General features: G+C 48.5%; 6 protein-coding genes across 6 annotated transcripts; 5 read left to right on the plus strand and 1 right to left on the minus strand.

Annotated features, from left to right (window-relative positions):
- Positions 1-65: 65 nt before the first annotated feature.
- BC939DRAFT_501933 (uncharacterized protein) lies at positions 66-1,115 on the plus strand (the record flags this gene model as incomplete). The annotated part of the gene is made up of 2 exons (XM_051560228.1): positions 66-286; positions 380-1,115. The coding sequence occupies 2 exons, from the start codon at positions 66-68 to the stop codon at positions 1,113-1,115; spliced, it is 957 nt and encodes a 318-aa protein (XP_051413481.1).
- Positions 1,116-3,286: 2,171 nt separating this feature from the next.
- Positions 3,287-7,002, plus strand: BC939DRAFT_117568 (glycoside hydrolase). The gene is made up of 4 exons (XM_051549970.1): positions 3,287-3,863; positions 3,987-5,322; positions 5,411-5,945; positions 6,045-7,002. The coding sequence occupies exons 1-4, from the start codon at positions 3,780-3,782 to the stop codon at positions 6,949-6,951; spliced, it is 2,862 nt and encodes a 953-aa protein (XP_051413482.1). The 5' UTR covers positions 3,287-3,779; the 3' UTR covers positions 6,952-7,002.
- Positions 7,003-9,938: 2,936 nt separating this feature from the next.
- Positions 9,939-13,006, plus strand: BC939DRAFT_447393 (FAD binding domain-containing protein). The gene is made up of 4 exons (XM_051555087.1): positions 9,939-10,299; positions 10,976-11,433; positions 11,540-12,112; positions 12,210-13,006. The coding sequence occupies exons 1-4, from the start codon at positions 10,128-10,130 to the stop codon at positions 12,867-12,869; spliced, it is 1,863 nt and encodes a 620-aa protein (XP_051413483.1). The 5' UTR covers positions 9,939-10,127; the 3' UTR covers positions 12,870-13,006.
- Positions 13,007-15,061: 2,055 nt separating this feature from the next.
- On the plus strand, positions 15,062-15,493 carry BC939DRAFT_475936 (uncharacterized protein; the record flags this gene model as incomplete). The annotated part of the gene is made up of 2 exons (XM_051558549.1): positions 15,062-15,098; positions 15,204-15,493. The coding sequence occupies 2 exons, from the start codon at positions 15,062-15,064 to the stop codon at positions 15,491-15,493; spliced, it is 327 nt and encodes a 108-aa protein (XP_051413484.1).
- Positions 15,494-15,649: 156 nt separating this feature from the next.
- Positions 15,650-16,439, minus strand: BC939DRAFT_117804 (uncharacterized protein). The gene has a single exon (XM_051549972.1). It carries the CDS (start codon positions 16,226-16,228, stop codon positions 15,806-15,808), a length of 423 nt encoding a protein of 140 aa, XP_051413485.1. The 5' UTR covers positions 16,229-16,439; the 3' UTR covers positions 15,650-15,805.
- BC939DRAFT_117693 (uncharacterized protein) lies at positions 16,244-16,985 on the plus strand. The gene has a single exon (XM_051549971.1). The coding sequence runs from the start codon at positions 16,652-16,654 to the stop codon at positions 16,916-16,918; it is 267 nt and encodes an 88-aa protein (XP_051413486.1). The 5' UTR covers positions 16,244-16,651; the 3' UTR covers positions 16,919-16,985.
- The last annotated feature ends 5,999 nt before the right edge of the window (positions 16,986-22,984 follow it).

Consider the following 22,984-nt stretch of genomic DNA (forward strand, 5'->3'; position numbering starts at 1 on the left):
AGTTTTGAGAGGCAGATACTGGGCTTCATTCACTGAGCGTCGATTGGATCGTTGATATGTCGCGCATGTCTTCGTTCATGAGCAGTCTCTCGTCTCAGAACCGTTCAAGGGCAGCACGTATCACCTTCCCATCAGCTGTCATACAGCAAAAATGGCCAGACTTTCAGGCGCTGTGCGAAAGAGTTTTTAAGGAGGGCGCTGCATACGAGGACGTCCGGCAGGCGCTCAGGAAGGAAGACAGCGGCGACCCGTTGGTGGCATACATTTTGAGCATTGTGCTCTCATAGTAAATGAAACCTGTACTTGACGCAATGACGATCAACCGATTGAGCTGGGCTTGTTGCTGACCTTGGCATTTCTCATGTTGCCTTGACAATAGCCACCACTTTTTTACTTTCCACGATGTGTTGCCCCACGGCTTGAATGAGAGAGAGGGATTTGGCTATTGCACATGGGCGTTTATTCGTGGGGCGATGACTTTAGCTCGGATTGAAGGACGATCCTTCGAGATGCCAGTAGTGGGGGTATCGGAGCGGAAAAACACAGGCCGAGTCCTACTTGCTGAGCGACAAGCTCACCCTCATATGGCCGATGGGGCGGCAGTACATGGGACGGACCAAATCTACCTGGCAGAAGCAGCATCCTTGAGTGCCAACAGGGATGAGAAGCGGCACGCAGACCTGTTCAAGCTGAAAAGGGACATGAAGGACAGCTGGATATCGCAGATGAGGGAGATCATCACGACGACGCTGCCCCCGTCGCGACTGACTGTCTTTGGATCGGCCTCGTATCGACACGAGACCAGCTTCTTCGCCATGGACTTTGCAGGAGTCTTTCGGCTGTGTCAAATAGGAGCGATGATCATCCCGACCAAACAAGCCAACTTTGCCAACAGCATGCGGAGCTGTGTCACGGCCTGTCTCGATTTTGTGCTGATGATGTCTGAGCAGTTGAATGAGCGGCAAGCATGTAAGACCATCACATACAAGGAGCGCCTGGAGCTCGAGGAGGCCTGCGATGCTCTACCCACCACAAGCAGCACCCCGGTGAAGGAAATCAAGAAGCGCAAGGCACATAAACAAGGACCCAGAGATCAGGTCATTTGTCGAGCTTAAGCGTTTTTTTTTTTCTATGAATTACTCTGTTCAAGCAAAGAGGACAATCGCAGTAAGTCACTCTCTTGCTGTTGAAGGATGGAGCTGTCGCATCACCATCTGCACGACTCGGTTGACGCGTCCGTCGGCGAGAATGTCATTTTCGGAGGAGAAGCAACTGTGATTGCTATGTGCAGCGATGAAAATGTCATATGGATTCAAAGAACGCGCTTCCTCCGGTGCTGAGGGCTCAGACAAGCTGAATTAGAGTGGAGGAGGGGCGAAAAAGTGGTGGATGAGGAATGGGAGACACATATGTTTGCCGCCAATGCTCCTTGTTCTTGAGTTCCAGATTCATAGAGTCCTATATGGTTCTTGATTGCAAAATCGAAAATGATTGGAGACCTACTTAAAGCCTGTTGTTACCTTGGTAAGCTGAGATCTGGCGTATCTGGAAATTGTGTACACACTGGCTCTACAGCAGAGGGTTCAACCTGCTTAGCAACGGTCAGTGATTGAGTGGGCAACAAGCTTGTTGCTCGACCACGTTTGATGCTCGACCACGTTTGATGAAAGTATGTTGCTTTTGCACATCCATCTGAGAGTCTATCTCACTAGTGGATCTAGAGTGAAGAGAGGGAGCCTTATTATAGTAAATACTGCTATCTCAGTCTAGGTGTAGATAATGCACTTGTATATACCTAATGGTCGCGTTATCAATGGTACCATGTGTAGAAACTGGGCGAAGCATTTGTTGACATCATAGAACATTAAAAAAGACAGGGAGACCATGAGTGACAAGTGTTTTCATAGCGACGTTGCTTTTTGATCCTTTGATGTGGGCTCTTCCTATCATACTGAGGCAGAATTCAGTTCACCCATTAATAGGGAATGTGAATTTGAACTTGGTGCGAGAGGAACCGTCATTTGGGTAAATCGTATTTGGGCCTACCTGAGCAGGCAATGACTCGAAGCTATCATCCGTTTGATTATGGCTGAACACCTCTTAGTCAGAATCTGCGTTAGGGCTCGACGATTACCGCCTGCACTATATTGAACTATGTAGTACGTACGGGCAGAGAAGAATACCCTTCATGGTGGCAGAGGGGGACATATATATAAGCTACCGTCTGCCCTGAAAACAATGATCCCTCTCTTGTCTTGTTGACTTCAGTCTGTAGGCGAATATAAGGGTAGAATATTGTATTGACCACTGTACCAGAAACTCAGCTACGGATGCCAGGTTTACGACGGAACGACGAAGGCAGCGGATTATATCTGTCACGAACCATGTTTGATCGTAGTGAAGAAGTGTTCAAGCTGGTGCACACGCGTGTGCTACTACATCTTTGGTGACCGCATTTGCACTTGACCCCCTCGCGCAGCGCGCTTGCTCTCCTAGGCATATTCAATAGACACGTCGCAAAGGCCCTTATACTGTCCTAAGGCGCGATCCTAGCTAAGAACAGCATCAATTATAGACGCGTCGATCCTAGCCTTGTAATCATGTATAAATACCACCATAGCTTCATTCGAGAAACCCCAGCCTGCAGTACAATAAATCCTTTATCTTGACCCTCTACTCCACACGCACACGTACACTTACCTTTGTTTGCCTTGTCCAACCGTGACAATGTCCATATTCCCGACACAACCTTTAAAGATAGCCCGAAATACTATGGATACGGACCGGATGGTCTCATTTCCAGCACACGGTGAGAGTCACCCAGGCGTATCTAAGCGGCAAAGGGATTGAGGCGCTTCCTTTGCCGGCACAATCGGCCGATCTGAATCCAATCGAGCATGCCTGGAACAACGTGAAAGCTCAAAAATGGCCTTAGAGAAAGGAGACAGAGAGGTATTCATGATCTATGGGAGATAGTCCTAGAAGAATGAGAGAAAGTCCCTTGCATTACACCCAGACACTCTACAAGCCCATCCGCGTCGTGTTCAAGCTGTTTTGAAGGCAAATGGAGGGCATACAAGGTGCTTGGGGTACATTAGGAGGCTAGTCAAAGAATTGTTACAGCGACACACTTCAATAAAAGCGAACATTCCTCAGTCAATATGGATGCTATCTCGATGCGGGCTTTAGCATGTTGTAGCTGAGTGACAACACTAATGTTTCGCAGTGCGCTAGTACGATGGCATATTGGCAGAGTGGGTTATTTTGAATCAAGGTTTAATGAATAAGTCTCTCTTGCAGCAAAGGATGAATAGAAGGAAGAGAAGGAGCCTCATGGACAACCTTCCTGGTCCGTCATCGCCCCATCTCCTCTTCATCTCTTCCCCCTCATCATCCTCATTCATTTTCACCCTCCTCTTCATCGTCGCCCTTCGCTTGTGAGTCATCCACCCAAAAAAAAAAAGGCTTTCCATTGCTTCCACGAAGAAGCAACTCGAACAGCGGACAACAAGGTTTAAAATAGTCCTTTCTCCTTTCTAGATGGCGATGACCTTTTCTCCTCTCTAACCCTTCCCCATCTTCTTGATTCGTCCGCTAGTTCTCTCTCTCATATCCACTCAATACCGACGAGGAACGCTGATCACGAAGAAGAGCCTGAGGATCGAGAGCTGCTATTTTATCGCTGATTGCAACTGCATATTTATTTCGAGACGGACGTATTTTTACCCGGAGTCAGCAACGCGCTTCTACCCCACACTGAACAACCTGAAGGCAAGACGATGTTTAGGAGAGAGAGTCGTTCCGAGATCCCCTTCCACGACGACAACAAGTATGCAAAGACGCCCCTTAGCATCCACAACAGGGTAGGCCAGTCAGTCACCATGATCGCACAAAGGGGTGCTGTCAATTGCAGGGTAGTTTCTCTCGTATATCTGTCTAACAGTCATCGGATTGTTTCACACATCCCCATCGTGTACTTGACATAGAGGCAGCCCCAGCGTCGTCTTCGTAAACGCCATGCAGTCCTAGTCCTCTGCCTGTTTGCGGCGACATACATGTTCCTGAAATCACCCTCGACTTCAGTATCATGGTCATCACCCTCCTCCCCCGCACCCAAGTCTGGTCAAAGTCAAGGTCAGGACGACAAGAAGTTCATCGTCCCCCGTCCTCCTCCTCCACAGCCAGCTCCCAATATCAACAATGACAAGAGCAGCAACCAAGCCGCCGCAGGAAGCAATGTCAGCGACAGCAAAAAGCAAGAGGAGAAAAAGAAAAAGAAGAAAAAAAAGAATCCACCGACGCTGTTTGAGTTCGACGGCAAGGATCCAACCCTCCGGTTTCATGACGTGCCCCGTGGAGACAGGAAATCGAAGGACAAGGGGCCAAAAAAAAACAAGAAGCAACCCAAACCCGTTGCACCTCCAGCGCAGAAACCAGCACCCGTCATTCCTGCTGTGCCGATCGTACCTGTAGTACCTGATATTAAGCAGCAGCACGATTGGAAGGAGCTTGAAGAGGCTAGCAAGGATCTATCGGAGGACGAACCGGACATGGAACTGCATCTCGATGATGCCGACGACTACGCCGATGTCGGCACTAACAAGGAGAGCCTTCCTGTGCCTGGAAACCATCGATCGAAAGAGAACCCGCCGATTTGGGAAGAGCGCAAGAACAAGGTCAAGCAGGCGTTCCTGCACGCCTGGAATGCATACCGTCGCGACGCCTGGGGCAAAGACGAGTATCACCCGATCTCGAAATATGGATCAAACATGATTCGAAAGGGTCAGGGTTTTACGATTGTAGATTCGCTGGATACTATTTTGTTAATGGGACTCGAGGACGAGTTTCAAGAGGCCAAAACCTGGGTCAAGAACGAGCTTGATTTTGATCAGGACGGCGAGGTCAATTTGTTTGAGACGACGATTCGGGTTCTAGGAGGGCTGCTAAGTGCGTATGACCAGTCAGACCATGATCCAGTGTTCTTGCACAAAGCAGTCGATCTGGCGGATCGGCTGATGGGTGCTTTTGACACCCCAAGTGGGATCCCGTATGCGAGCGTACATCTGAAGGAGGGGCGAGGCGTACCTGGCCATGATCGTGGAGTCAGTTCGACGTCCGAGGTGACGACCTTGCAGCTGGAGTTCAAGTATCTGTCGTACCTCACGAAAGATGATAAGTACTGGAAGGCGGCTGAGAATGTGATGTTCAAGATCAAGGAGCAGGACAGTTTGGATGGACTGGTTCCTATCTTCATTAATCCATACACGGGACATTTCCAGGGTGGTGAAATCCGCCTTGGCTCTCGCGGGGACAGCTACTATGGCAAGCAGCGTGATGAATTCTGGCTTCTGTATCCTTCGTGGGACTTTTCCAGTGCGCATGATCTAACGCTAATTACTTTTCCAAACAGAATACTTGATCAAGCAGTATCTTCAGACTGGAATGAAAGAGCCAATCTACAAGGAGATGTACGATCGTGCGATCGGGGGCGTCAAGAAACATCTCTTGGGTCGAACCATCCCCAACAACCTCCTCTTCGTCGGCGAGATCTCCAAATACGAGCCCACGAACCTCTCGCCCAAGATGGACCACCTGGTCTGTTTCCTAGGTGGCACCATGGCGCTTGCATCGACCGGGGGTGTTTCGCTGGATGACCAGACCTTCTCGCGCTCCCGATTCTCGAGGGCTCAGGAGGAGGACTTTAAGATTGGAGAGGAACTCACAAAGTCGTGCTATGAGATGTATCACCAAACGGAGACCGGATTAGCGTCCGAGATTGTATATTGGGTGCAAAAGCAGGAGCAGATCCGGGGCAAGAGCGCGTTGCAGCATACCCCTGGTTCGGACTTTATTATCAATGATCGCGATGGACACAACTGGTTGCGTCCAGAGACTGTTGAAAGTTTGTTCTATCTCTGGAGGCTTACTGGTGATGAGAAGTATCGGTAAGCTGAACACCCAACATCGTTTGCATGTGGTGCTAAACCAATGAATTGATATATCGCAGGAAATACTAACTAGGGTTTGGTTCTGTTGCGTTGTAGCCAATGGGGATGGGAGATCTTTGAGGCGATTGAAAAGTACAGCAAGGTCGCTTCGGGAGGCTACAGCTCGATCCATGACATTCGTCGGGCAAACAAGATCAACTTTTCTGACAAAATGGAGACATTCTTCCTGGCGGAGACCCTCAAGTACTTTTATCTACTGTTTGGTTCGGATGATGTCCTACCTTTGGACAAGTATGTCTTCAACACCGAAGCGCATCCCTTGCCGATTTTCACACCGCCCGAGGAATTCTTGGCCCGCACTGGCGGAGCTGGTGCTCCTCATGTTGGAGATTCTAAAAAGCTGAGCACAGAGGAGGAGCGGTGGTACAAGGATCTGCTCGACAAGGAGGACGGCGGTCTGGATGCAACTGCTAAAAGTGGTGACGATGAGGATGAGGAGGCAATGAGAGACGGAGATATCGGTGTCGAGGACATGGAGGACGAAGTCGCTGGTACGGACGATAGCCTCTTGTCCGAAACTATGAACGAGACGGGTGGCGAGAACTCTGAAGGAGAGCTAGAGCTGGTTGCTGATCCAGAGGCGGACGAGGATGCCGATGTTGAACGGGATGAAGTTGACCAGGGGCTGGAAGACCTGACTGTGGATGACGAGGATGAGGAAGCAGAGGAGGTGCCGGAAGTCGAGGTGGACTATGAAAACAGCGAGGGCGAACAGGAAGAGGGCGAAGAGGGTGAAGTGGGCGAAGAGGGCGAAGAGGGCGACGAGGGCGACGAGGAAGAAGGGGGAGAAGGAGAGGAGGAAGACGAGATGGATGGGGATTCTGAGCAGGAACAAGAAGGCGGAGAAGAAGAGGGTGAAGATGATGAAGGCGTCGAATATGGTGGGGAAGGCGATGGACAGGAGGAGGAAGAGAATCAGGATTCGGATCGCGATTTATTGTAGGAACTCGTAGTTCGTGTAAAAACATAATAGGAAACACGTAATATTCAACCATTTGCACGCATGTACACATTCTCCACTACATTCATCCAGTTGTAACACTAGAAGAAGCAACAGTTCACAGGGAGGGGGAGGAGAGCATAAAAGAGACCATCCTTTGTGAACTCGCCAACAGACCTATACCTTCTTATTCTCATTCCTCAAGCGTCCAGCCTAGACGGCGTCACAGTGCACCGAGAGGGCGAGCTGTGGCTTTGATACACTTCGTCGACTCTAGACAGCCGTGAGAGAGTTTTGTCCGCACGCCCGTCTCTTCAAGATCACCATCTCATCCATGAACTCATCCCGTTCAGGTTAATAAGATATATTCTTTGACAAATCCTCTCTGCACCGAAGGGTTCTCGCGCTGCGAATGGATTTCGACGCAGTTGGTCTGTGCATGAACGTCTGTTTCAGAATAATTAACACCGATCGTGCCTTAACGCCCTTGTTCTTGCTGTTGTTTTACACAGGTTCGAGTGTTTTTAAAAAAAAAAACACGCGTCTATTTGCGGAAACGGCGACCGGAAAGGGTGGGTCCACTGGAATAAATTATACGTGGTTTAAGAGTCTCAACTACAAGCAACAACTCTTCAAGCATATCCTTTCCTCCTTCACTATATATCAATATCTCCACATTTAGCCGGTGTCAATATAACCCATGTATCGAAGCCTAGAAGTCCCAAGCTGTCAGTTTCGACAGAGCTCAGCACCAGAGGGCATGTTTATAGAGCCGTTCCAGAGGCGATGGCCGAGGTTGAATATGCCAGAAGGCTGGAGTAGGGAGTCATACTGTCATTATCCCCGTGTCAACGGCGAGGTTAGTTTTGAATACTCTGTCTTTCCTTGTAAATGGTATGATTCAACATGGGTATCCAATGAGTCCCTGGAATGAAGCAGCGCGCAAAACAGGAAAAAAAAAATTCTTTTTTCATAATCGATTTCCAGTCTCTTGTTGGTGCCCGATCTAAGACAAAGTACGGAACTCGCTAGATGATCACAGCATTCAATGTAGTAGTAGATATCGCCAGCCCGTTTCTACTGTCTTTCTGGCCGATTGGCTTACCGAGAGTAAGGCTGGTTATCGGCCTCCAGATGACTATCGACCATCACACCACCATTTTGGACGCCATTCAGCGTCTCGATGGGCTCATACAGCCCTCGTTCTAAACTGCGATGCGGTATTTCATGACAGTCGCTACAAAGAGCAAGAAGCGCAAGATGAGTACTATAGCCAAATTCATTTATTGATGTCTTCCCCAAGACCACTCGAGGATGGCTGGTTGGCTTGAACCTGGTAAACGTCTTTTTCCGCATCATGAGGGATGTCACTCCCAGCTCCGCATCCTCTACAGTTCGACAGTGATATTCGGCTATTCTTAAACATGGTAAGGTCATACATCCCAGGGTAAATACAAACGCTTCGCAAACCAATGCCAATCTCACGTCCTCAACGCGTCCAGAGGGGCTATTTGGTGAGATTTTCACGTACAGAGCGCTATCAATCTTTGTTTTACTAGTCGATATACTGCAGAGCCGACGTTTTATGGGTCTATCGACAAGGTGTAAATCGAGACTCTGCATCGATTACTGCGCCCCCAATACGGTGACCAAGCGCAATGCGACGATGCTTCTAATGATACTCCAATCTCTTGATCGAACTATAGGATGAACAGTTTCAAAGCTTGATGCAGAGTCAGGCTACAGCCGGATTTTGGGGGCAAGGACTCTGACATTGAGACGACTTTTAGGCCTCGATGGAGATGTTCAGCCTGCCATGTTTTCAATCCTTTGCTTTGTATTACTCTTCCGTTGTACCAGAGTGTGTATCATTACTCCACTTGATAGAAATCGGCACTGTATGCGTTTTCTACGATTTTCCTTATGCCCCATTTTGGAAGATGTCCACGAGTCCTCTGACCGGTGCTGATGTCCAGTGAATGTGGGTCTGAAATGAAGCTGATAATGTGCTAGGGCCTTTCTGCGGACTTGAAATGCGACTGCGAAGGTTCTGTGATGGTGGGAATGAAATGAGAGCGAACAAGAAAGTTGTGTTCGAGCGCGTTCTATTTTTTTTTTTTTTTTTTTTTTTAGTTAGCCGCACTCAACAGGGGAAAGACGAGGAAGTGATTGAGGTTTAGTCATCTGTATTTTGAGTAAGAAACAAGGGCTCAGTGCAAGCTGAGAAAGTGTGGAGTAAACGGAGGAAGGGGGGAGTTGGGTTCGCGGGCATATGAAAGACAAGTCCGAGTTGTTTGTTACACAGACCAGTTGTCGACAGCACAAAAGAGTGCGGAATAAACATCTGCTTGGTGCGAGCGAACGAGCGAGCGAAATGCGGGGTATTTCTATTCGAGCCTGTTATTTCAACCAGTAATCTACATGGGTGTGTTGTGTGTTGCTGGACACAAAGGAGGGGGGGAGGGGAGGAAACACGTATGCGAGATGAACAAAGAAAGGGAGATGGGGACACACACACAAATATACACACACACACACATATACCATGGACGCACTATTCCCGTTCAACAAGATATGCCCATATCGGAAATTGGCATGTGAATAATGCATGTTCAACCCAAGGTGAAACAATCCGTTGCCTTTTTGGTGGATCTTGTCCCTCTGTGGCGCTACCCCGAGGGCCACACTGCACTATGCCATTCGTGCGCGGAGACCAGGTCCGAGATGGAAATCCAATCCCCCCTCCTGCCCCTAGTTTATACCCGAGACATTTTGCTCTCCCTCTGTCTGTCCGAGGGAACCAAGGCAGGGACCGATCATCCGCTGCTCCGTCCCTCTTCGGGGCCCCTTCCATACATGGCCAATGGTTATGGCCATGGTTATAGCTGTGGCAGGTGGTTAATGGGCGCCTGGAGAGACAGCATTGCGGCATACGGCTGACGATGATGATGAGCGCTACCTTCGGTGCACACAGAACAGCGAGGGACACATCAACAAACAATGCAGACCAAAGGAGGAGGAGCACTCCCTATTCCCTATTTCTTTCTCTCCCTTCTTCTCTTTCTTCTTCTTCTTCTCTTTTCCTCTTGATTGTTGTCTTCCCCATCCTCCCCTCTCTCTTCCCCCTTTCTCACGTATCACTCCCAACCCTCTCGTACATATACTCCAGCAGCAGCATCATGTCCAGCCAAATCATCGTCGTCGGAGGTGGTCTCTCCGGTCTCAGCGCCGCTCACACTATTCTCGAGCACGGCCTCAATGTCCTTGTCATCGACAAGAACGCCTTCTTCGGAGGAAACTCGACCAAGGCCACCTCCGGAATCAACGGTGCCCTCACCAAGACTCAGATCCGTAAGTTATCTTGTCTGTGTTTGTCTTTTGCTTTTGCATGGTGTTCTGATGGTGGTGTGCTCTCTTTGCTGTCGCGTCACGACCTGGAGTGTCATGAGGCCATCAGATTAGAATAGTTCTCTACGGAGACGTAGCAAAGGATGCAATTCCCTTCGGAGTGAAGCATGTCCGGACGTGTTTCCCTTCTACCAGCTGTTGTTTTTTTATATGTTTATACGGGGAAAATGGAAGCAGGGAATTCCATGGGAAAAAGGAGAGCGGAAGTGAGACAGGCTTACGCGTGATGTTACGGGTGATGAGTGCTTGTGGGAATGATTCTACGGATGAAGATGTCTGGTGAATGAGTTTCATCCCCACAGTGGTCCGTTGACGAGAACCAACTCCGCCATATGATATATATTTTTTTGTGGAGAACGGGCTTGCAGCTTCGACCGAGGGAATCGAGAGCCCTACTCCCTTTTTCCGAGCAGAAAACAACCGAGTGACCGTCAAGATGGTACATGGTGTGCATGGCTGCATAGTGTACACTGCATGGCGCATGGCGTACATATGGGACGGGAACAGGGACAGGGACAAGGGGCTGGCAGCAGAAATGAGAAAGTGGGAGTCGCAGTAAACAATAACCACCTTGACTAACATGGTCCTAACTTGTTATCGTACTGTCTTCCTCTCACAGAGCTCGGCATCAAGGACTCCGTCGAGGCTTTCTACGATGACACCGCCAAATCTGCTCGTGATATGCTCCGCCCTGACCTCGTCAAGGTCCTGACCGGCCGATCTGCCTCTGCCGTCGAGTGGCTCCAGGACAAGTTCCAGCTGGATTTGTCGCTGGTCTCCCGTCTCGGAGGTCACTCCTTCCCCAGAACCCACCGTGGCAAGGAAAAGATGCCTGGTATGACTATCACCTACGCTCTTATGGAGACCATCGAGGACCTCAGCGTCTCTCAGCCCGACCGCGTCAAGCTGATCAAGAAGGCCCGTGTGACCAACCTGATCAAGGAGAACGGCGCTGTCGTCGGTGTCGAGTACGAGTATTTGAACGAACCCGGCAAGAAGGTCCAGGCCTGGGGCCCCGTCGTCCTTGCCACCGGAGGATATGCTGCCGATTTTAGCAGCGATTCTCTCCTGAAGCAGGTATGCGCCGAGGCGATATTAATCCATTTCTACTGAACATCGATTGCGTATTGGCCATCAGTGTATTAGTCATATTAACCATCTGACCATTCATGCAATTGCACAGTACCGCCCCGATCTCTGGGACCTGCCCACCACCAACGGTGACCACACCACCGGTGACGGTATCAAGATGACCCTCGCCATCGGAGGCAAGACAATCAATATGGAGAAGGTCCAGGTCCACCCTACTGGCTTGGTTGACCCCAGAGAGCCCGATGCCAAGGTCAAGTTCTTGGCTGCTGAGGCCCTCCGTGGTGTCGGTGGTCTTCTGCTGCAAGCCGATGGCAAGCGCTTCTGCGATGAGCTCGGTCACCGTGACTATGTCACAGGCATGATGTGGAAGAACAAGTTCCCTATCCGCTTGGTCCTCAACACTGCTGCTGCCAAAGAAATCGAGTGGCACTGCAAGCACTACGTCGGCCGTGGTCTGATGAAGTACTTCAAGAACGGAGAGGAGTTGGCCAAGGAGATCGGTATCCCCCCATCTGAGCTGAAGAAGACCTTTGACGAGTACAACCTCATTGCTGAAGGCAAGGCTAAGGACCCATGGGGCAAGAAGTACTTCCATAACATCCCAATTAAGATGGATCAGGACTTCCACGTTGCCCAGATGGCTCCAGTTCTTCACTACACCATGGTATGTTGCCGCTATACGCTTTCAGTTCTTGGCCTCATTGTCTCCATGCTATACCTACCTACTAACAGCTGTTATCAATGATGTCTTTATCAAACAGGGAGGAGTTGATATCAATGACGAGGCCAGCATCAAGGATTTGAGCGACAAGGCCATCCCTGGTCTCTTTGCCGCCGGAGAGATGTGCGGAGGTGTTCACGGTGCCAACCGTCTCGGTGGTTCCTCCCTTTTGGGATGCGTCGTCTTTGGCCGTACCGCTGGTGACTCTGTCGCGAACTACGTAAAGTCCAACCCCGTCATCGGATCTGGTGCCAAGGCTGCTGCTGCTGCTGCTGCTCAGACCATCTCGCTCCCTGGAGGATTCACAACCTCAGTCACCGTTGATCCCCAGAGCCAGAAGATTAACCTCGAGATCAGCTGGGGCGGTGCTGCCAAGGCCGCATCAGCTCCATCAGCACTTGCTGCCCCCGCTGCGGCTGAGGCACCTAAGAAGTTGCCAGCGATCTCTGCTGCCGAGGTTGCCAAGCACAACACACCCGAGGACTGCTGGGTCATTGTCAACGGCCAGGTGCTGGATGTGACAAAGTTCTTGCCCGACCACCCCGGCGGAAAGAAGGCGATCTTGATCTTTGCTGGTCGCGATGCTACAGAAGAGTTCAACATGTTGCACAAGCCCGATGTCGTCGAGAAGTATGCGCCCGAGTCCTTGATCGGTGTCCTAGACACGAACGGCCTGCCTGCACGTCCATCCAAGATCTAAAAGTGTTGCTGGTGTGTAAGGGAGGATAGACCGAATTTCTTTCTTTTTTGCTCTTCAGCTGTGCTTTCTGTACCTAGTTGTCCATATACTATTCGCAATGTAAACTGCTTAAAATAAACGCCATCGTTTGCCTACAGGCATCGGTGTTGCTTGCTTGTATTTGAATGGTCCTATCATCCTTTTTGAAAAAAAGGGCCGAGAAAAAAAGCAAATGGAGGGAAAAGAGCAAAGGGTAAAAGATCGTACTTAAGGAGCAACACCGTAGGAAAGAATCAATAGAGTTCGTCAGAAAGTCGCGTCGTGGGCGCAATATATTTTTTCGATAGCTCTTTGAATCCAATACCATTGCCACCAATCTGCATCCATCCTCATCCCATCCTACACCCATCCTACACCCATCCTACACCCATCCTACACCCATCCTATCCTCCTCCTCCTTCTTCCCCATTTCCTCTTCTCTGTCCTCAGCCCCATCTTCATCTTCATCTTCATCCTCATCTCTGCAAAAACAACCGGGTTACCAAAACGAGGTGGTATTCTCTTCAATCCAAATTATAAATTATATTGCATCCGCAACTTTTGTGGCGAGATCTCTTGCTCCCGTCAAATGCAGCTTGTGCTTGCTTCCGCCCTATCATCAGCTCATCCTTATCTGACCCTGGGCCAGGATAGATCAATTTCTTGACTCCTTGACGCGCGGGAGGAGGGGGGACTACCTGAAGTACGTTTGCTTACGTAGCCAGTAATGCTACATAAACCTTGACGCGTCGGACCAACGCGTCTCTTTTTCCGCGTAATCGGGCATTTAAAGTCCACGCTTGTCACTTTTCGTCGACCGTCGTGTGTAATGCATGTCCTGCCTTATAAGTCTTTAGGGCGATTTATGTCAGCATAATGCATCTCTTGGCATCTTTGTCATGGTTGGCTGCCTGTATGTGCAGCCACCTACCTAGGTCCTAGTCGATAAGATAGACAAGAGCGCAAACATGTTACACCCAGCAAGTTATCCGACTGTCCATTATGGTTGCAATGACCAACGCTGCCCGGTTATGTTTTTGAGTGTGGTACGCGTTCGGGAAGATCGCTCTGCGCAATAGCTTGATAGCATGAGTATGGCTATTATGCGAGGCGCATGTCCTAGATGCGCTCGCGTTACCCAGCATCTCAACACCTTGGCTTTCTACCGTGTGCTTTTAGCGCCGTTAATGCGATGGGGAGAAGCAATAAGAGGATGCGTAGACTATACTAGCAAGCTATTTTTTTTTTTTTTTTTGAGGATGACCTTGGCCATATTGAGTATAGAACTTGTTGATGCATTGCAACAGGCGGATCGCGACTCTATTTTTTAAAAATGGGTTCCCGAGTTGCGGCGCCCAGTGGGACAAGGCTAGAGGGCTTTCGATGGTATATTAGCCAACAACTCAAGCCGCGTCAAGATGATTTCATTGGCGCCTGTGAAAATCGCTGGGCGCTTCCGCTGTATCGTCCTCTGGCTCAACCACACATCATGCAAAAAAAAAAGTGATAGAAGAAAAGATCGAAAAAAGCCATGAGATATTTTTACGAGATGTATGCAGAGCTCAGAAAACAAAAGGGGCAGTCTACGACCTGCGACCTGTGCGTGCATTGGTCAACGTAACCCAGCCAATGATGCGTAATGACGGGAGAGGGGATTTCTGGGTTAAGGGTTAAGCATAGCATAGCACACGTTCTGGATTCCTTCGTGATATTCGTCCCCACCCCTTTATCTGCACAGGCTTTTTTCTCTGTTGGGAGAGAACATGTAGACCTATGCTGAGCTCATCCCCAGAACGCGCCGTCAATATGTTGCTGTAGAAGTGCGAGATGTGCGAGATGTGCGGGATGATCTAGATCCTGCAACTCGACCACTATTATGCCTCTTCTTTTCCTTCACGCGAATGTCCTAGGGATTATTGGGTCGTAGGACGACCTGTGCCACCCCCAGGAATGCAATCAATCCACACCCCCCATATCCATTGTTCATGCGGCCCTATAGCACTGATGGATGCATTTATGCACTCTTCTGTACTGGACGTTCCCTTGTATAAATACGCGTGTCTTCTCGCTTCACATTTCTTGTTCTCCATCCGCTCTCCAGTTTCCAATTCACTCTCCAAGCACAACTCCTCTGCTCTACAAAAAAACACAAGAACACACTCCGAGTATCCAGCATGCTGTTCGCCAAGGCCATCGTCGCTCTCACCTCTGGTACACCGCTGGCCTCATCACCTTGCCTGGCCCGCCTGCACAGCTTTGATCAGTATCCATGACAATACTAATTTCGAGCACCATCTTTGCCCGTATCGCTTTTAGCCGCCGTTGTCATGGCCGCCTGCCGTCAAGACCGCTTCGGTTCCAGGTGGGGTCTGAGCCGTGGTCGGATGTACGACAACATGATGATGGATGGTCTCCGTTGCAAGTGCGACAACACGGGCGTGCACGACGATGAGGTCTGGACGAACAACGAGTGCAGCGCCCTCGGCAAGGAGGTTAAGTGGTGCTACGGTGCGGCTGAATTCTACTGCGAGACCGGAGACAGGGGCGACGAGTTCCGAAAGCACTGTGCCAGTCGCGGCAGTACTTGCTACGCGGATGATTGCTAAATTGTTAGATGAGGCACGAAAAGCAGCATTTGAGGGGCGATCCAGAGCTGGTGTTTGTGAGATGACGGATGGTCGATGATGGATCGTGGGTCTGCTTTGTGGCATCTAACATGTACAGCCGGCTCTTTCTAAAGATAATATATATAAAGGAAGTAGTTTATCTACAACAGAAACGATTCAATCGGTCCCAAGGTTGAGACTTCATGATGAAAGAAAATGTTCTATAGAGTGTAAAAGAAGCTCTTCTTTGGCCCTGACCATATGAAATATTTCCTGTACGCAGAGATATTGTGCATAAATAGGAAGACCAGTCTATCTTGTGAAGGAACCGTGTACAGTGGTTTGGCAAACGCGTTTCTTCAATAGACCTTGAGAAGCTTGCAATGTCTTTTTACACATTGAAACGAGCTTCTGTGTGTCGCAGTCCTGGAGCTGCCGGAAGAATGTCATTTGCTGCATAGCCTTCACTGCTTGAGTGATACTGTACTCGGATCGCACAGCAACATCATCTTCAGTTGCTCCCAGTGACTCGCTGACAGGCTGTCTTATCTCATCAACAATGTTCTTGTCCGTTGGTATATATGACACCTCCTGTTCATCTAGATGATTTAATAAGAATGTTACTGACATCAAGTCCTGACATGGCATCCGTTGAAGAGTGGCATTGAGCTGGTCGATAGCATTATCATCATCGACATCGCTGTTTGGTGTGTCGCTGTCACTTGTTGAGCGCATTTTATATTTTTTGAAGCAGCTGGCGATATTTGTGTCTTTCACCTCATCCCAAGCTTGCACTGCTATTCTAATTCTTGTGAGGATGTTGATCCTTTCAGGTCTTTCGATACCATTCTCAAGGTTGCTCAGAAGCTGTTCAGAGAAAATGAAGCCTGTATCTCACCTTAAATGACCTGACGATACCAGCATCCATGGGCTGAATCTTGGAAGTCATGTTGGGCGGCTAGCAAACTTTTGTGTTCGATAGTTGTGGGAGATTAGCCTGTTTTCCATATGCACTGCAGTTGTCCAATACCCAATACTCTGCGGTTCCCTCTGCCATCAGTAGCATCACACTACGCTGCGCATTTGCTCCGAAGGGATTTGTCAATTGAGGTAACAATTCTAACTTACATTGCTTTTCTGATCTGCTGGCTATAGTTGATGGTGGTCACCGCGCTGTCTTCCGAATCGATTGTCGCCCATTTTAACGCTTCTCAGCCCATCACTCAACGTGGCCGTGTCTCTCGTTTGGTTCGTGAGAATTTGATCAAGCGCGCAGCTCGCTTCAACATTGTCCTCGATGATATCTCTATCGTCCATATAGCCTTCTCGCCAGAGTTTACTCAGGCTGTCGAGGCCAAGCAGATTGCCCAACAAGAGGCTCAACGTGCTGCTTTCGTTGTCGACCGCACCATTCAGGAGGAGTAGTCGATCATTGTCAAGGCTGAGGGAGAGGCCCGTTCTGCCGAACTTATCGGTGAAGGTACGAATCAGGGCATCATTCTTTAGTGTTTTTTTTTTTTTACTGTGCCTCTTTTCTATTTGGCATTCTTGAAGCAGCACCATTGATATCTACTATGGTATCTCATCCTCACTATAGCCATCAAGAATTAGCCTGGTTTCATTCAGCTGTGGAAGATTGAGGTCGCTCGGGAGGTTGCTTCTATCATCTCTCACTCTTCTAATCGTGCCATGCTCGACTCTGACACTTTGTTGTTGAACGTCAACGAACAAAAGTAAGATACCGCACTATTACCACAATTTCGTCTTCTGTTCATGGGGTCGAGGGCGATTCTGACAGTGCCTTATATCTTTATCTGTTTTGAAACGCTATAGGAAGGACGAGTCGAGGGAGGACCATATAACACCGAGCTGTTTTTTTAGAACCGCATTAAATGCTGTGAAATTGTACATTTATCATGATGTTCGATGACCTCCGTCCTTTTGATTCTTGAAAAATGGAACCACGATATAAGCGAGTCTGGAACCAGTTACTTTAGGCGCAAAAAATCAGGCTGCAGCCAGCAGCATGCCATCCAGAGTGCCGCGGGAAACTGGTCATATTGGCCTTTCTGACCAAAGGATGGTCTATTTTGGCGCAGCATGTTCGTGCATATTTGAGAACAGTGAGGGTCCAAACAGGGAGTAATGGCGACTATCATTTCATTTCAAGGGGATCGTATTGTTGAAAACGGTTGAGTTTAAGAGCGCAAGACACCGCGAACCAGGCCATCATCACCGACAGGGCCCCTTTTGTTCCAACTGAGCCAGAACCCGAAAGGACTCAATCATGGCAGAACGGCATCTGCACCTGCGACGCTTCAGGACGGGACCAAGACATCCCGTCGACGCACAACGCGTTCGCAGTCGACGCGGCCCTCGTAGAAGGTACCGCAGCATTTACTCGCAGCGCCAAAATCAGCCAACAGCCCGTCCTTCTGTTTTGCGTCATCCACCCCAACAATCACCCATCATGATGCACCCGATACCTTGTCCCCGACTTCAGCAGAAATCAATGATACGATAGCTTTACCGGCCTCAACAGCGTCCCCTTCACCCCAAAGGTTGCCCTTACAACACTGAGTAAGTGTCGCAGGATGACGTAGTATTCGACTAAGTGGGCATTAGCAAGCCGCTGGCGGCGCCGTTTCAGGAAGGCAGCAATCATTCGACAGTTCTAGTCATCCTCCTTTTGGCTCTATATATTCTCCAGCCAGTCCTGCGTAGTCTGATTCAAGTCAATCGCATTCGGCACAGGGGTCTAGATCGTCCTGGTTCATGAAGTATCGACATGCAAGAGTGCGTAGTCGGTCGACTATGGAGGGCTTTGCGCGGCCGAGTCCTCTGTTTTACATATTGGATACAGTAACTGTGCCCCAGGAGCCCATAACGCCTAGAAAAGCAGCGGCGGTGATGGTAGCCTCGGCAGCCGAGAATGCAGAACTCGAGAGACGGGTGCAGTAACTTACATACTTACATGAGTCCGATTTCATCCAGCACAATAGTAAGGGAGGCGGGCGATTCCTGTATGGTTCTCGGCATTGTTGGTCGTAGGACGATCGATCCTCTATTTTTTATCCAGTTCATCGTGGGGAATGACATGATGTTTAAAGAGACTTGGGTTGCTTATTGGTACACCATATCATACTCATACGTTTTACTATAGTATTAAAGAAAAGAAGAGGTACTCGGCGATAATAAAACTATGGTAATGGATTGTTCGTGTTCTCCTTGTGACCTTGCGATGGAGCTCTTTATTGCGAACAGATGTGAATGTTGCACAGGTGCTCTGGGGGTCAAGATCTATGTGATGCCATCGAGGCTGTGCACCACGCGGGCCAGATATACGCGTCGATCACTATGTCCTTTCGATGCAGTGCGAGCACCAAGTGCAAACCCATTATGCTGCTGACAAAGCTTTTCTTGCTATTTCACATTTTCATCGTTTGGTTCAATCCTCACTCTTTATTTCATTTTCACATTGGCTTTTGCTGACTCTAGGGTATGGGGTTTGAAGCTACACAAAGAAGAGTGAATTGGCTTGCCATCAGTCAATCTTACTTAAAAAAGTAAAGACTGTGCAGGGTACACCGCGGGCAGGTTGCAAGCCATGGCACCCCAGAAAAAAACCCACAAGGGAAAAAAAAGATCGGCCTCAGATACCTTCATTGGCTTTTCTTATTTTATTACCTTTATTTACTTAACTTTTTGGACTGGAGTAACTTACTTGAGCGGATAAAACTTTCTTGAGCGGATAAAACTTTCTTGAGCGGATACAACTTTCTTGAGCGGGTACAACTTTCTTGAGCGGGTACAACTTTCTTGAGCGGGTACAACTTTCTTGAACGGGATATCTTTGGTCTTCGATGCTTACTTTTTCTTTGTCTTTGTCTTTGTCATTATCATTGTCTTTGTCTTTGTCATTTTCCTTGCCGTTGCCATTGTCGTTATCATTATCATTGTCATTGTCATTGTCATTGTCATTATCATTGTCATTATCATTGTCATTATCATTGTCATTATCATTGTCTTTGTCATTGTCTTTGTCATTATCATTGTCTTTGTCATTGTCATTGTCATTGTCATTGTCTTTTTCTTTTTCTTTCTCACTGCCATTGTCTTTGTCTTTGTCTTTGCCTTTGTCATTTTCTTTGTCTTTGTCTTTGCCTTTGTCATTTTCTTTGTCTTTGTCTTTGTCTTTGTCTTTGTCTTTGTCTTTGTCTTTGTCTTTGTCTTTGTCTTTGTCTTTGTCTTTCTTCTTGTTGCCCTTGTTTCCCTGTTCTTTCTTTTTCTTTCTTTCTTTTTTTTTTTTTTTTCCTTTCATGCCATGTCATTCTTGTTTCGTCTCCCTTCCGTGTACCTACTTTAGCTTTTCTCATTCAACCATTAAACGAGTGTACAAGAATACGTGAGAATGTGTACGAGTGTTTGTGTGCAAGTGTGCGCAAAGTGAAGGGCGGAATACGAGATGATTTCGTGCGGCAGATGCGGCGAATGGATTGTGATATGGAAGATACAAAGTGGAAATCGAAGAGGTGTAAGAGTGGGAAGATGAAAGGCGAAAAGGGGAAGTAGGTCTTTATTTGTGTCACTTACTTTCTTGGTGGTCCGTTCGCTTGCCGCCATGGATGCGCCCTAGATACATTGATGTGCAAGAGAAAAAAGAAGAAAAGACAAAACAACAAAAAAATAAAAAAAAATAAAAAAAAAATTAAAGAACGAAAGAAAAGCCCTCCGTATATCAGACAGTCTTTGTATTCATTGGCGATCTGGAGATGCCTTGAGAAATAGAGCTGTTCATCATGTCACGGAAGGAAAGCAGCTCCACAAGAATAAGCAAAATGCGTCTTGGCTGGCCCTCAAATGTTGGTCAGATAGCCTGTACCCAATAGCGATCCAACGTAAAAAACGCGAACAGCAGCACAAAAATCCCTCTGGCCAAGGAAACAGCTCTAAAAGGGGACAATGCGCCAAGAAAAAACCACAAGCCCGTGGAAAAAGAGAGGCTCAAACTCAGTGGCCAATACCCAAAGCTGTCCCCCGGAACTCTCTCTTTTTTTTACTTCAGCCGTTGGATCTGACCACATATGGAAGGCCATCATGTCCAGAAGAAACGTGGAGCCCTCGTCTCAAAAAGAGCGCAATCTGTCAATCAAAAGCGCATCTTCCTCTTTCCGCTCTCTGGGGCTCGAAGCACTCTCACCCTTATTCATTGAAATCCCCACCCAAAGTACCAAAAAAGCAAAATAAAATAAAAAGTAAAAGCAAAAGCAACAGCAGAACAGACAAAAAAAGGGCCAAAGAAAAAGGGTGGCAAATGGTCACAAGCGTGTTTTAACCAAATATGGTGGGCAGCTGCAAGACAAACTCGTGTTTTCACTTACCTCGAGGTCGCATTCGCAGCAGGAGATACCTGAGCACCAATCAACTGCCACAGTCTGCAGCCCTTAAATGGTTGGCTCTTGGAAGAGGAGACCAGGCACCTAACGATAGCAAGAGAAGCAAATAAAGAAAGAGAAGGAACAGGAGGAGAAGGGGAGAAAGAGAGAGGGAGAGAGAGAGAGAGTATTAGAAACAGTTGACACAAGGGACTCGCTGCGTGAGTGAATACGTGAGTGAAATACAGGTGCGGAGGGACAAGACTGAGGTGGACGAGAGTGGGAGAGAACAGCGAGAAAGAAGGGGCGAGAGACAGCAGAAGTGAAGGACTGAGAGTGAAAGTGGGAGCAACTGCAGCAGGGGTAAAGGTGGAGGAGAAGGAAGGAGCTTACCTTGAAGACCGGACGAGAGAAGATGAGGAAGAGAAGAGAGAAGAGAGAAGGGAAAAAAGAAGAGGGCTTCGATAGACAATCCCTCCTCGACAAACGGCAAACGTCATCGCTGCTATCTGCAGTGAAGAGCGTCACCGAGCAGCCCCTACCGCTGCAGTCTTTTCGGACCTTTCACATGAGAGAAAAGGATATAGTGGGCGATAGACAAGTACGGAGACAGTGGACAGAGACAAGCAAGGAGATAATGGTGGCAAAATAAATCTGACCGGTGACCTATCGGGACACGAAATATACTTTGGTGGTAAGGTAGCCCGGCCTTGGCAGCAGGAGAGCGAAGAGAGGGAGAGTGAGAGTGAGGGGAGTGAGGATAAAAGGATGAAAGAAAGAGAGGATGAGAGAAAGAGAGAAAGAGAGGTCTCCTTTGATGAGCATACAAGCGTAGAATAGATTGTAAGCAATAGACAGAAAAAACATAGCAAAAGTAGTGCCACCACAAGAGTATCTTTTGTAAGTGCAGTCAGCACGTCTATTTAAGCAACCAAGGATGTACTTGGGAGTGCACAAGGATAAAGAGGCATAAGACACGGGAACAAGCAGCAAGGAAGAGAACGAGTGAAACAAGGAAAAAGCGGCTACAGCGACGATGATCATACAGGTCACATACAGCATACTATTCTTCGCAGCGTATGGGCAAACAATGGTCCTTAAGACAATACGCCGTGATTATGTCGGACTCGGACCAAATTGTCTATTCCAACGTAACCACTGCTGGCTGCATTCTCCCAGCTTTTTTCTTATTCATCAAGTGCTCATATACGGCTAGCTGCATCCACTCCTTACGAAAATCAGCCTGCTACAGACAACACCACCAATAGCCACGTCGTAGTTGCGGACAGCAGCACTGGAGTGGCAGGAAGGGCTGTCAGCAACGACACACGCGTCCCTCTCCAAGCATTGTCCATGTTTATGCGCATACTCTGCAGCACTTCATTTCTTCCTTATTTGTGTAACCACACGAGAAATCTGCAGTCGTGGTAAAATGGGCATAGTCCATAATTTCGACGAAATCTGAACCCAAACCTTGTTTTAGATGCCGTTGCAGCTTACGACCTTCAGAAGAAACAGAGAAAGGGGATGATGCCGCTGACGACAGAAATCATTGTCGCCGGTTTGCACCTGCTTTCAAGGCAAAAAAGAGCGGGCAAAATACCGACACAGCTGCAGAGTTTCCTTTGCGCTGACACGTCCTTAAGAGCTACATCCTCTCCCTTAATCTCCTTGTTTGGCTCAGGACTATGAAATATCTCACTTCAACCAAACGGACAAGACATGGCTAAAAGAACCTTTTTGTTTCCTATTTATTGTCAGACATGCTGCGATACAAGGGCTAGAAAACCTAATCTCGCGCTCCCCCACTACCCTCGCTTCTTGACGCGCCTGATCCTGTCCACACGTTCCTCCCACCGCTCTCCAGCACCATGACTCAGCCTCACGATGATATTTGTCGCCTGTTCCCTCGTCAATCGCTTATACCCCCCAATATCAAAGCCCAGCTGTCTCAATCTCTGCAATTGCACCTCGGTCGCTGTCAAGTATCGCTCACTCACCTCCCTTTGAACACTTCTTAGAGTGCCTTCGCCCACATTATCACTAATCCACCGACTCGCTCCACGCAGACATCCCTCCAACGTACCCGACGTGATCATCGTATCCGTCTCAGCGT

The sequence above is a fragment of the Gamsiella multidivaricata genome (genome assembly GCF_025024155.1).
Source record: "Gamsiella multidivaricata strain RSA 2152 chromosome Unknown BC939scaffold_23, whole genome shotgun sequence".
NCBI classification, from domain to species: Eukaryota; Fungi; Mortierellomycota; class Mortierellomycetes; order Mortierellales; family Mortierellaceae; genus Gamsiella; species Gamsiella multidivaricata.